Source organism: Cottoperca gobio, chromosome 22 (assembly GCF_900634415.1).
Source record: "Cottoperca gobio chromosome 22, fCotGob3.1, whole genome shotgun sequence".
Classification (NCBI taxonomy): domain Eukaryota; kingdom Metazoa; phylum Chordata; class Actinopteri; order Perciformes; family Bovichtidae; genus Cottoperca; species Cottoperca gobio.
This window is the reverse complement of record NC_041376.1, coordinates 17,059,338-17,074,357: the sequence shown is the minus strand read 5'-3', so window position 1 is coordinate 17,074,357 and position 15,020 is coordinate 17,059,338. Positions and strand designations below refer to the sequence as shown.

General features: G+C 38.9%; 1 protein-coding gene across 1 annotated transcript; it reads right to left on the bottom strand.

Moving 5' to 3' along the window:
* Positions 1 to 1,587: 1,587 nt before the first annotated feature.
* Positions 1,588 to 11,339, bottom strand: utp25 (UTP25 small subunit processor component). Its single transcript, XM_029461367.1, has 12 exons — positions 11,150 to 11,339; positions 10,451 to 10,490; positions 9,962 to 10,139; positions 9,299 to 9,544; positions 9,023 to 9,111; positions 8,510 to 8,920; positions 7,677 to 7,893; positions 7,377 to 7,579; positions 6,606 to 6,788; positions 6,273 to 6,382; positions 3,749 to 3,994; positions 1,588 to 2,419 (listed from the first exon to the last, which is right to left on the bottom strand). Exons 1-12 carry the CDS (start codon positions 11,248 to 11,250, stop codon positions 2,164 to 2,166), a joined length of 2,280 nt encoding a protein of 759 aa, XP_029317227.1. The 5' UTR covers positions 11,251 to 11,339; the 3' UTR covers positions 1,588 to 2,163.
* Positions 11,340 to 15,020: the final 3,681 nt, after the last annotated feature.

Genomic DNA, 15,020 nt, shown 5'->3' with positions numbered 1-15,020 from the left:
GCCATAACAAACACCATGTTCGAACATAAAGATGCTCATAAGTGCACGTGGTACCAGAGCACCCTAGGCCAAAGGTCAATGATCGATTTTGTAATCGTATCATCAGATCCGAGGCCGCATGTTTTGGACACTCGGGTGAAGAGAGGGGCGCAGCTGTCGACTGATCACCATCTGGTGGTCAGAGAGTGTGTGCCAACTACAGGGGTATCACACTTCTCAGCCTCCCTGGTAAAGTCTACTCCAAGGTACTGGAAAGGAGGGTTCGGCCGGTAGTCGAACCTCTGATTGAAGAGGAACAATGCGGATTCCGTCCTGGTTGTGGAACAACGGACCAACTCTTCACTCTCGCGAGGATCCTGGTTTTGTGGATCTGGAGAAGCCGTATGACCGGGTCCCCCAGTTGATACTGTGGGAGGTGCTGCGGGAGTATGGGGTGAGGGGGCCACTTCTGAGGGCCATCCAATCCCTGTACGCCCAAAGCGAGAGTTGTGTCCGGATACTCGGCAGTAAGTCGGACTCGTTCCCAGTGAATGTTGGCCTCGGCCAGGGCTGCGCTTTATCACCAATCCTGATTTTCATGGATAGGATATCGAGGCGTAGTCGTGGAGAGGGGTTGCAGTTCGGTGACCTGAGGATCTCATCGCTGCTCTTTGCAGATGATGTGGTCCTTATGGCATCATCGGTCTGTGACCTTCAATAGTCACTGGATCGTTTCGCAGCCGAGTGTGAAGCAGTTGGGATGAGGATCAGCACCTCAAAATCTGAGGCCATGGCTCTCAGCAGGAAACCGGTGGATTGCCTACTCCGGGTAGGGAATGAGCCATTACCCCAAGTGAAGGAGTTCAAGTACCTCAATCCCGGATAAGCGGTAGACGACGGATGGATGGATATTTAATTAAAACATTTTTGTTAAGTAGTACTTTAAATTATTCTCGCTTAAAATTCCTAAAATACCTAACCAGATAATAAAGGCAACACTCCCATGATTAAAGCTGGCAGGCAGTTAATTTTTGGTTTCGTTGGGCAAAGAAATCCATAATAACCTTTTAGCATATTGTATTTCAAGTTGTACCCCACAAGAATTAGAAAATGCGGCCTCATCCCAAGCCCTCCCATCAGACGAGCACAGGCCTATGCACGCACGTCATACAGCAACCTGTACCAATACGAGTCATTCATTTCACACATCATCCTGATCTTGATTGTGATCCCCATACCTTTATATAGCGGCAATTCTATGAACTACCGTCCTGTTTTCTTTGCAACCTTTAAGATGACATACTGTGATTTAAGGATCTAGTTACTAGTACTACAATATCAGCGAAGCATTTCAGAGATGGAGATAAAATACGGCTGTCAGCCGTTCGCCATCTAGGACGTGCACCTATATTAGTAGAACCAATAGGAACGACCTGTCTCTGAACTGACCTGTGATTGGCCAAAGGCTCCTGTCATAAACTAGATGTTTCTAAAGCCTGAAAAAAGAGCCAAGAGAAGGTGCAGAAGTCTAGTTCTCGATCAGACAGCTTTAATTGCAATATGCTAAAATGTTTTTATGGAATTGTGTGCCCAGTGATGACAGAAATAAACCTGCCTACCCCAGCTTTAATTATAAACACTTTTACATTGGATATGCTACCATACTAACAGCCATAAAATCTAAAAACTGATATTGAACATTTTAACATCAGAATGTTAGCACTTTCAGGACAGGTATTGCTACAAATATCAGCTCTTGACAAATGATAGGGAAGATAATTAAATATTTATACTGTATGCTGAATCTGGAAACACACATGCAACCAGATATGTTTATTCAACATCTTATAACACTGCTCACCTACAAGCTTTATAAGACAATATAACAATATTTTATGGTCCCTTCACTTTGTAGCTCGAGGTCTCTGGTTGGCTTCCATCTAGGACACATCGAACAAAGGCCATAAACATGTTTTAACCTGGTGCATACTGTACGAATATAATGGCAATCATTCTCTTCTGCATGTTCAAGTGGTACACTTTACTCTGAGACGTGTCACATGGCAATCCACTATCACAGACCTGCATTCAACATACACCCAATACAGGGACTTCCTACTAAAATAGCGTATGGTAGATATCTCCCATTTTTGAAGTGGTCCCTGTTTTATCTGTCCAGCTCCATCAGGAGGCTTTATCTTCCCCTCCTGTAACAAAGAGGTGAACAGTCTTGCTGGAGTGCAGCATCTGTCCGGCTCGCTGGGCTCCGGTGATGGCAGCTAACTTGTGGGCATCGTAGCGGGAGTAGAGGGCAGTGCCAGTCCAGCTGGCCTCCTCCCCCTGACCCCCCGCTGCCAGCATGTTACACACCTCGCTGTAGAAGTGGGGGTATGAGGGCAACCCATAAAATATCAGGTTCTGAATCCCTTTGATGGTGTACCTAAATGAAAGAAGTGAGAGATCAGTTTCTGCAGGGCTCACCAAGTAACATTCAAGACTTCTTAAAGCCATTCGAACACCACGTACGTAGAATGTCATTTAATAACTGTTAGACAGACATACCAGCAGATTATGAAAGATGATTTTATAACACTTTCCAGGAGTATAAAGTAATCATTTCTGATTATTCATTTATACTGCTGGTTATTGCTTTTTACACGGTGTTTATAACTCCAAGAATAAAAGATTTAACAGCCTTCTGTTCGCACAATCCAAGTTTGGTAAATGGGTAATGTTTCCCAGCTGCCAGTAATATGATGAGAAAAACATTTTACAATTTAAACCTTTGCTAATGGAGCTTTTTTGTGTTTTTAGGAAACTGAATTTAATGCTTTGATGTTTTTAAGACCTGCAGATACACTGTGTCATGATAACTAGTGTAATCATGATTCTATCAGAATACCTTCAGAAAATGAATATGAAGAATTACATTGTTGTTTAGCCTAATTACAAATACACCTCTGTGTTTTTACTATCAATAGGCTACAATAAAGAAGCTAAAGTGTACGACTCACTCCGCCAAGTGACAGGAATAAACCAGAGAAAATGGGATTGAAGTCTAACTTCACAAATACACTGCTTAGCCTGCCACACGCTCGGTGCTTATAGATGAACAGCCGGTCCCCACCAAGGCCCGGTACAAATGTACACAGTACATGGGGATTAAGCCCCATGAATTCAGCATCAAATTTTGGCTGGTTGCGGATGTCCAATCAAAACACATGCTAAACGGGGCTCTGTTTCAAGGAAAGGAGGAGATTTGGAGAAAAGATCAGCTCGTGGTGCTGAGGCTGGCGGAGCCATTTCTGGGGAAGGGAAGAAATATTACCACAGTTAATTTCTTCACTTCTCTCAAACTGGCCACAGCCTTACAGGCCAAAAACACCAGCATGGTTGACACCCCAGGGGAAACAAAACATGAGTTTGGGAAGTTTGGGGTTCCTTACTGGAGCTGCTGCCCCCGCGACCCGACCCCGGATAAGCAGTAGACGATGGATGGAGGGATGGATGTTATATAATTGTTTTATAGTTCTATAGTCTAAACTTTGTTCTTGGCTCTTTCATTTGTTTGAGGACAGCTCGTTTCCAGCTTTTGATTATTTTCTGTGTTAGAAACGTTCAAATTAAATGTTTCATAATCAAATACTGTTAATTGTTATGTTCTAGTTATGTATGATGTGTATTTCAACATTAGACATAATCCCACTCACATTAAACAAAGAACTCAACACATGTGAGGCTACATGATGGAGCATTAAAAAGAGCTGACCTCTTGTAGAAGTGGAAGCGTTCAGTGAAGAGCAGGAACTGTTGATTCCCTTTCTGGAAGAAGTGTCTGGCTCGGGACACCTCTGACTTGCTGGAATACTCGCAGATGCTGACAAAATTTATCTCTTCTTTTTTCATGTGGTTGCGCAACCGGATGTAGTCGAAGTAAGACGGGATGTAGATCAGAGTGTGGGACATAACCGAGTCCCTGTACTGAGGCAGTACTTTGTCTACAAAGAACTGAAACCTACAGGCAGGATGGGGAACAGCAGAAATAAAACAACATTAAGCAGGAACGAAAGCAATGTGCTAATAACATTAAAACAAGATACACACAACAGATTATATATATATATATATATATATATATATATAATTATATATATATACACACATATACATATATATATCTATACATAAGGAATATAGAGAATTATATAACAGAGATAGACAAATATATATATAGATATAGATATATAGATATAGATAATATCATATAATATACATATATAAATATATATAGAATATATATATATATATATTCAGAGAGAGAGATACCATTACACTCCTCTCAGAAACAGAGAGTATCTCTATACAACCACAGACAAGACATAGAGAGACAGAGAGAATACAAGGAGAGAGATATCACCCCCACACACAGAGAGAGAACACTACACTCCAGAGATAGCACACACACTCTACACACAACAAGCCCCTATATCAGAATATATAGATGAGAGAGATACACTACACCCACGATATACTATATACCTCCTAGATATATATATATATATATAACATACATACTATAATATATATATATATATATATTATAGAATATATATGTTTATATATATATTATATATATATATATATAACAAACATATATCTATAACACACACACATATATAATATACTAATATATGAGAGAGAGAGAGAGAGAGGAGATTAGAGATAATATAGATAGATAGAGAGAGAGAGATAGAGAGAGAGAGAAGAGAGAGAGAGAGAGAGAGAGTATAGAGATAGAGAGAGAGAGGAAGAGAGAGAGAGAAGACACAACAGAAAGAAAAGAGAGAGAGAAGAGAGAGAGAGAAGAAACACACAAGAGAGAAAAGAGAGAGAGAAAGAATAGGAGAGAGAAGATACAAGAGAGAGAGAAGAAGAGAGAGAAAAAAAAGAAGAGAGAGAGAGAGAAACAGATAGAGATAGAGAGAGAAGAAGAGAAAAGAGAGAGAGAGAAGATAGAAAATATAGAATAGATAGAAAGAGAGATAGAAAAATAAGATGAGAAAAGAAAAAATTAATATAATAGAGATATATAGAGGATAGAGATAATAGAATATATAGATAAAAGATAGAGTAAAAAAAAGAGAGAATATATATATATAGAAGAGATATAGATATATAGATATATATAAAAAAACATATAATAAAAAATGATAGATATATATGAATATATAATATAATAAACAGAATATAGAATAAACAAACATAATAAATATATATATATATAATATCATACATATATATATAATATATATATATATATATAGTATATATATATAGTATATATATATATATATATATATATATATGATATATATATATATATAATATATATATTAGAATATATATATATATGTGTATTATATATGTGTGTATTGTTATATATATATATTGTGTATATAATATGATGTGTGTATATAATATATGTGTATATATATATATAATATATATATATTGTTATATATATATATATATATATATATATATATGTGTATATAATATATATATATATATATATATATTATATATATATTAATATAGTGGTATATAGATGGTATGTATATATAATACACAAGCGACTATAGATTATAGATATATATATATAGATATATACACATATAGTAGATTATATATACACCAGCACCATATATATATATATTATATGAGAGATATTGATAGAGATATATATGGATATATAGTCATACACCAACACACACAAACAGAGAGATATATAATATATATATATATATATGTATATATATATGTATATATATATATATATATACATATATATATATAACACACACACACACACACACACACACACACACACACACACACACACACACACACACACATTAGCTCATATAAAAAGGAGCTGAACATTACTGTTTAACAGTTAACTCAATGCCTCCTGAGGGGGACAGGTGGGGCTAAAGAGGAAGCGTGGAGGCGCCCAGAATCATTACATTTATAATATCAAAGTGATGCTGTAATAGCGGTCTGTATATCCATGGATACACTGCAAACAGGAGCTGCTAATAGCCATACTTTTACAGGGGTCAATTCTGCCAAATGTAAACAAACATAGAAGTTGTAGCCTACAGTGTAGCTCACTGAATCAATGGCAACATGATATTTACCCTGAAGCATATGAAAACCCCTGGTCTCTCTCATAGTTGACAAGTTGTCTGGCTGTGATAGCATCGCATGGTTGGCCTGTGGGAAGAGCTTACCGGGCATCGTGGTCCATGAAGCTGTCAGAGGAGAACATCTGGAACACATGGGGCAGCTGAACCAGCACCTGGCAGATGGATCCTGTTTTTGGCACGTTCTTAGTGGCAATCTGGGACAAAATATAAACAGGGAATGAACTTTTAAAATACCTACAGAATCAAACAGCAATGCAGAAACCAGGGCTTTCCTCAGATATCCATATGACTACAGTAAACAAAACAGTGTGGCTGAGTGCTACATCTGGGAAAAGGAAATGTTGACAATATGTAAAAACGGTTTATCAGATCATTTCTGCCTCTTATTAATGTGTTCAGTTAAATTACTGTACTGACCTGTCCACGGTAGTTGGCACAGTGCTTGGTGAGGATGTTGTTAATCTGTGGGTCCTGGATGGAGCTGAACACCATCGTCTGCCGGTAGTGTCTGGCCCAGTTGTTCAGGTTCCACATCCTCACCCTGGAGAAGTCCACTCCATGGGAGTCCAGCGGCTGCAGGTTGATGTGCTTCATCACATGCTGTAGAGGGGGGGGGAGATTTTTTTAAATAAAGACATCAACTTAGACAGACACACCTTAAAAGAGAAACTTGCCACTTTTTATGTGGATGTCTCATCAGTGTTGATGGTAAATGAAGTCGATTGATACAATAAATTCCTCAGTGCGTGCTATATTGACCCAGACAGCCATTCAAGCAGTAAATTCCTCAATAAAAGCCGAGTTCTCATGTTCGCAGAACTCGGCTTTTATTGAGGAATTTACTGCTTGAATGGACTAAAATGAACCATTAACGTTTGATTGGACATTCACATGAAAGGTGAAACATTTTCCATTTAACCATTGCAACCTTTGACAGGTTTGCACAAGGATACGCAGTGGCTGCGCTTGCTGTCAGATTTTGGGCTGGACGGTCCGCGCAGACATGGCGGATGATGACATTTGCGTCACAAGGACCAAAGCGAGCGCTCTGACGCAGAAAGTATGAATTGGCCTCGTGATAAATGCTAAATCATAACATGTGATCAATGCAGATGCCTCACAACACAATACTACAGAACAAATGCCATCACCAATAATGTGTCCCATTGAACAGGGGAGTATTCTTACCAAGACGTGCTCCCAGTTCTGCATGAGTAAGACATCTGCCTGGTCCACCACCAGCAGCTCGATGGAGGAGAGGAAGTCAAAGTCCCTCTTACTTTCTCCTTCTGCTCCCAGCACTGTACGGAGGCCCAGCGGAGACGCAATGATGATGTCTGATGAATAAAAGGGGGAGTACAGACGTATGCTGCTCCTCACAATGGAGATGCCTGTTGAGGAGAGAGGACAGCAACAAGGCCTCAGAGTGAGAGAGACTTATCAGAGGGATATCCAAAAGTGGGTTGACTTCGGTTTGTTTAACTGTACCTATCCTGAAGTGATCATCCACGTTGCCTGAGAAGATGGCGCTGTAATCGTCTGGTCTCTGCAGATTGGGTGGCTTGTCATCTGCCTCCTCTCCAAACTCTTCCTTGAACCTCTTCTTGTTGCTGACCACGATCTTTCTGCCTTTGATCTCCAGCAAGCTAATGAGCGTCTGGACGACTCGCAGAGCTCCGCCACGGAACGGTACGAGAATCAGAGCCTGACACATTCATAGCCATCATTACGACAGAGCAGGACAAATGTAAGATTGTGTTTTTGACCACGTAGACGCATTAAGAAAGATAACGGGGTGGTGATGGCCTAGTGGTCTAGTGGTACTTAACCCTGAGTTGCTCCAGGGAGACTGTCCCTGTACTTAGTTCAATGTAAGTTGCTCTGGATAAGAGCGTCTGCTAAATGACCTGTAATGTAATGTAATAACATAAATGTCCCTGAGAGAATCCAGTGGGCCACACTGCCGCTGCTGTGTGAGCTGGAGCAGACACAGAGTTACTCTCTGATCACCCATACAGTTCATATAAGACATATATTACTGCTGGACTGGAGGCTGAACAAGGTGAAATGTGATTTATTCTACTAACACACAGGCAGGGAGACTTGCATGCAGCAAGTAAAACTAATGATTTCCACAATGCTTGCTAAGTGACAAAGGCATTTTAACACTAAAACAACATTAAATGAAATCTTAGGTTGATCAGCCATGCCTCTGAGGCATAGACCCGTGTACAGAAATGTGCATGAACTATGGCAAATTAGATGTAAATGTTAAATGGAGCTCTGTTAAGAAGCTAATCGTAATGTGTCCAGTACTTTACCTTGGGCCGGGTCAGTCCTTGGTCTCTGGGTTCGTCCTGCGGCTCAGCTCCAGCTTTAAACTGAGTTTTCTGCTCTCTTAGCAGCGCGTTGTGGGCGAGGACCCGGGAGTTGGCCTTCAGTACGTGGTTGAGCACGTGGAGGCAGTATGAGCTGCAAACCTGTGGGCCCTGGTTCAGAGGACACGTCTCTGGGTTGTAGAGGTCCTTGTAGGAGCCCATTAAAGCTAACAGCTCTAGCTGCAGTGGGCTGATCTCCTCAGGCACTCCCTTAAAGTTGGAGATCTTGTTCAGATCCTTCCAGTGGGTTTCCAAAACTTTGTGGAAAACTGGCAGCTTTGTGTCTTTCTGTGAGCCGATGGATCCAAACTTCTCCAGCGGATTGGTACACAGTAAAGTGCCAAATTTTGGCCACTAAATGTGGGGAAAGGCAGAGATAGTAAAGTGCATCAAATATAGTTAGAATTTATTCAATGAAAAAATGTGTTAGATTTTGAAGAATTGTGCACTTAATACCGTGATATGAGCCTTGGCTTTGATGCCAGATGTTATCTTCTGCACATCCTCTTCACCAAGCTCTGTGTCCAAATGCTGTACAAATATGTCTGCATAAACAGAAAAGAAACTCTAAAATAAATACCTCACTTAAATCATATTCCTCAGGGAGTACACTTATTTTGAAAATAAAAACAAAGACATAAAATGCATCGCTCTTGAAAAGTGATGATAGAGGGAACGTAGAGTGATACATTTGACAAAACTATTGACTGTGAAATTGAAATGTTCTCTTACCTTTGCTGTCTTCCTGCTCTGCAGTGGTCTCACTGTCCTCTTGTCCTCCTTCGTCTGTGAAGTTGGTCTCCAGACAGAACTGGAACTCATGCTCCTTGTCTACAAACTCATCTCCTGCCTCCTTCTCCACCATCTCCTCCCCTTCTACCGCTTCAATCAGAGCCTCGTTTGCATCCTCGGGTTCTTCTTCAGCCCCTTCTTCTTCATCACCATGCTCACTGTCATCACCGACTCCATCACTGTCTACTGCAATAAAAAGCACAACAATATTCAGTGGACTGCAGTATGTTGGCCTATACCGTCTTCAGTAAGGCTGCAACTAATGCTTATTTTTACAATTGATTAATCTACCAATCATTTTCTAAATTAATTGAATAATAGTTTTGTTTATAAAATGTCAGAAAATAGTGAAAAATGTAAATCCTAGTTTCTCAAAATCCAAGGTGAGGACTTTAAATGTCTGGTTTTGTCAGTCGAAAACCCAAATAAAATCACTTTAATATGATATAAAATAGAGAAAAGCAGAAAATCTCCATATTGGAGAGCATTAATCAATTATCCAAAAAGTTGCCGATTATGTTTCTGTTGATATACTAAATTTATCGATAAGTCAACTAGTCAATGCTGCCCTAGTCCTCAGTGTGCTGGAAATAAACAACTCACCTTCACCAAGAAGCTCTTCTTCTTCTTCCTCTTCATCATCAGTGCTCTCCTCTTCGTCATTACTGGTGACTTGGCTGAGAGTTGAAAGAAGCTTCTGATAGGCTGTTTTCTGCTCAGGCTCCTCTTCCTCATCCTCCAGCTCATCACGCTCAACGTCGGACTGTTCTGGGCTTGCTGACTGTAACAAAAGGTGAGGACAGAACACCTTTCAATTTGTAATATTGGTATAGGTAAACTATTACATAACTGAAGTATGTCTGACTGGATGGTCCACAATCAGAATTCATTTATTTGTCCCACGACGGGGAAATGTACATTGTTACAGCAAAGAGCAAGAGAGTAAAGTAAAGTGGTGTATTTTATGTACATCTGATCAGACAGGAGGTCCTTGTTACTGCTACCCCAAACACTGTGCAGTGACATTTACTACAATCATCAATCTCACAACTTTATGACTTCTATAATCAGGAATTATGCAGCGCTACTCACCAGTTCCAATATCTCAGTTCTTTCTGGTCTTGCACCGACTCTGAAAAAACACAAATCGAAATGCAGTCACAGACCACAAACTTGACTAAATAACTGAATTCTTGATCTGCGCTGTTGTTGACATGTTGAGTATATAAAGGAAGCACTTAACTCTGAGAACTAAGCAATGATTTAGGGTGCCTTTCTGGACAATTAGCTAAGAGAGGAATGCATGCCCATGAAGGTGTTGAGGAAGGCAGAGTCATATGCCTCAACCATCACTGACATTCAAGTAAAAATACATCTTTGCGTCAACTACTGTACATACAGTTGTTAACCCAAATCGATGTATTCCCACTATCCAATGCCTGTACAGAGAGGTTCGTTCATCTGGTCAAAAGCTTTTGTGTAAGTAAACTTATACTTAATGCAACTGATATTCTTGGGCTTTGTTCTTCTAGCCATTTTGCTAATGAAAATGTTATTATCTACACACAGTATACATTAGCATACAGTGAACATTAGCATACATTAGCTATGAGACTATTATATTTTGGCTCCTTCGAACGATGTCAGTTACATGTTTTTACTAAATACACATATCTAACATAACTGGGTTACAGTTCAAACAATCTTCTGAATGTAACTTAGCTAGTTGGCTAACATAAAAGTAGCTTAACTATTCCTTTAAGACAGGCTGAAGTGTGCTGAACCGCTTACACATCATGAAACGGATGCTCCTCTCCAAATTCCTTCAAGTGTTTCTTCTGTTTCTTGGTTAAAGTCGTGAAAAGCTGCTTATTCTGACTTCTTTTGCCCATGTTGACACTGTGTTACACGTGCGTTTCTCCCACTTCTTCGGTGGTTGTGAATCAGTATCAGTATTACTACCACCTACAGGTCTGGAGTAGAGTTACAGGTTTGCGATATGGTTTGTGATAGTGGTGTGTATAGCCACTGCATATTGTAACCTACATTTTAAATGATCTGCCATCAAGAGACTAATTTACTGTCTGCTGACTGACTAGCTATTTTTTTTAAGGAAAACTGTCAAAGTGCCGATGTGTTGTGTGTTAAATAATCATGCGTTTCAATAAACGCATTTAATTTTTACATATTTTTCTGTAAATTTTCTGTGCAAATATAAAATAGGCTTTAATACTGACAAAGGAACTTTACTTCTCGATGAAGCAACAACAACACCTGCTCCCTATCTGCAGTGATGCAGGAGCAGTTCAAGAGTGTGTTGGGGCCACAGCCAGAATAATCCCATGGCTCACTTTGAGCAGCACATTCAAAACATATCCTAAATATATGAGTTATCTGAGGAAGTTGTAATTATTTAAGAAAAAGTAATATTACGAGAATAAAGTCATAATATTTGTCCTATAGTCTGCTGTATGGAGCAGAGCAATGGCTTCTCCTGGGGTCTTGGCAGTACATTTAAATACTAGAACTGGTAGTAATAATGACGGCAATTTGTTACGTTTATTTATGATTATAATTAGATTTGCTAATAATTATTTCGGACGGTGGTGTGTGGTTTCCCTGGGTGGCATAACAAAAAAAAATGATTTTTTTATCAATATATATTTCGGGGATTGCACTTTTGGCTATATTTATTATAATTACAGCCTTGATTGTGACAATTTTATGGATTTCTTGCTTTTATTTAATGGCGACATATGCCCACTGTAACCACCCGCTCTAGTGTAAAAACCCTACTGATTATTGTGATGAAAAACATTTCTTAAGACAAATCAATACCATTTATAACGCAAACAAAAAAGATATCCTATAATGTAATCTATACAGAAAGTTTGTAGATGTTTGATAAATGATTCTTACTTTAGGGACAGAAAGGGGTAATGGAGGTGGAAGCCAAGTGCACAGAAGGTTATCTTAAGTGCTTTAAGGGTACTTGTGGGAATTAAAAGACTAGTCACAGGTCTGTAGTCTACCTGCTGTTTGAAAACTAACCTTGATCAATAATTGAACCTGGTAATATCAATTTACTGTTTGCCTGTTTTAGCTGTTACCATGGCAGAAGCTCATGTATTATTAACCATTTGGGTGTCTAGTTTTTGTACTCGGGGTATTTTCAGCCCATTTCAATGGGGATATTATTGTTTGATAATTGCACTTCAGCCTGGCTGTGGCCGAAAGAGCACGCCTGGCTTTTCTGAATGGGATTTGAAACATGTGAGACAGTCTTATATTTCAATGGAGGGGCCAAAAATGAAAGAGGGGAAAGAAAAGTCCGGGAAAACAGTTCGGTTCAGAGTGGCGTCTGCCAACAGCGGCCGGGTCTTGGCGGAGGTGTTCAAGGATGACACGGCCTGGTGCGGCACAGTGTCGGACTCAGCGGACTCTGACTGCACAAGCAGTCCAGAGGCAGAGCAGGGGAGCTCGCCTCCCACCAGCGAGGCCAATCGCCACTTGAACGGTCTGATGGTGGACACCAGTGTGGACGAGAGCGGCTGTGCACCCGATGACCTGCTTTTGTACGCCAGTGCCAAGAGAGAGATGCTCTTTAGCAACAAACGGATTAATATCTGCAGCAAGAATGGGACCATACGAGGAGTGAGGAACAAAGTGAGCGCAGGCCAAGAGCTTTTCAACAACCTCTCCAACATGTACTCGGTAAGTAGGTCGGGCACAGTTTCAAAGTGCAATTTAAGGCTGTCTCTCTCTGCGTCTCAGAGTTGAAGATGATCAAAAACTATGAATCCTGGTGGTGGGAATCACAAGAGGCCCAATGATAAGATATGATCACGATAATTAGTCACAATACGATATTATTGGGTTATATAGTTTAAAAAACAAAAACTATTTGCGATATGCTGAGTATCGCGATAACGTATATTGCGATATATTGCAATTTGTTAATTTTTTTAATCTGATAATTATGCAGTTTGTCAACAACTGTTTCATCTAATAAGAATACGTTTTCGGAACAGATTTCTGATTTCTTTCTTTGATGTCTCCATCTTTGTTTTGACAAACTTCCTGCCAATCCCTTTGACCGCATCAGAATAAAACTCAGCACCACAAATTCTTATTAAAAAGTTTAATTTGTATTTACAATGTTAACAATGTATGTAATAAAACATTGATACTTGGCGTCCGTGTATCAATACAACATTGACATATGCTGCAATACTATGCTGTATCAGTCATAACCTTTATTCTCTTTCCCTTTGAGGGTTCCCTTCATCATCAGAAAAGGAGACCCTGGGAAAAGGAGTAGCCGTTTAACACAACAGGAAGAAATAGCCCCGCGGCTGAAGATCGTCTTGGACTTATCTGAAGTATCTGGTTAAAACAAACTCTTCAGTGGCTTCTTTTACTATTTCTTTTAAAGGACTACAGCTTTACAGTCTTTGATTCAGATTAATCTCCCTGAAAAATGAACTCACTATAATTTAATTGTAAGTGTCTTTTAAGTTCATACTTTTATAATAATTTGAAACCTGTCATATATTTCTAAATGCATAAAACATCAACAAAACAGTCAATATGTGTAACTGTGCACATGCATGTATATAACAAAAGGCAAGCAACTTCATTTAAATAACTAAACAAACACATTTATTTTACCCTTCGAGACTTTGAAATGGTTTCTGAAAATATTTTTGTATTTTTTTAAGATGTTGTATAATTGTGACCCATAATTTCATATGATTTTGATATCTGGTGGAGTCTCTTTCAGGACATTGATCTGAATTATGAGAAGATGCATGTTTTTCTAAGTATTTTTATTAATGATGTTCATACTAGATTGGGTGTGCTTAATCCACAATTACACATGTGAACTGTACCTATACAACCCTTTTCTTTGTTTTAAGAGGTTGATATATACTTCTGTCTCATTGCTCTATTGCAGCAGATTTTATGTTTGGTACACTGGTTTCTGGAAACTGCCTTGTTCATGCACATTTTTAAATACTTACAAAGACATTTGACATACTGTGGAAGATTACTAATGTAACTGTTGGTATTTATGTTTAATTTCAACAAGTGTAAATCAGTAATGGAAATGCTGTAGTTTTTAGCTGCTTTCTTTGTTGCAGCCCACAGCAGCACTAAATCACACAATGTCCAAGATTTATCTTGTAAGACTTAGAGCACAGATCCTCTGCTTATAACACATATATAAGCTTTTAATTCCACTACATTTATCTAATTATTTAGTTCCTAGTTATTTTGGAGGGGCAGATTTTACAATCAAAATGTGTGATTAGTGTATAAAACATGATGCTTTATTTTATATTAAACTACCCAACAGAAAATAAATAAGTTCAACATTCACCAACTACAACATTAAGATACTGAATTTAATGTTGGACATGAATACATCAGTTACAATAATCCTGCTTGATGAGTACTTGTTCTCTTTGTTCGGCTGCATCTGATTATTTTCATTATCGATTAATCTTCCCATTGTTTTCTCCATGAATTGATTCATCGTTTGGTCTATAACATGTCAGAAATAGGGAAAAATGTTGATCCCAACTTCTTAAAGGCCAAGGCAATGTCTTTAAATGTCTTGTTTTGTCCAACCAACAGTCCAAAACCCAAAGATATTCCC

What these genes read in the sequence shown, in the direction of transcription:
- utp25 (XM_029461367.1), bottom strand. Translation starts at nt 11,250, where the DNA reads ATGGGCAAAAGAAGTCAGAATAAGCAGCTTTTCACGACTTTAACCAAG. An exon ending in AAGCCAAGGCTCATATCACG is followed by an intron (nt 8,921 to 9,022) that starts GTATTAAGTGCA and finishes CCCCACATTTAG; the next exon opens with TGGCCAAAATTTGGCACTTT. An exon ending in AAGGACTGACCCGGCCCAAG is followed by an intron (nt 7,894 to 8,509) that starts GTAAAGTACTGG and finishes TGAATGTGTCAG; the next exon opens with GCTCTGATTCTCGTACCGTT.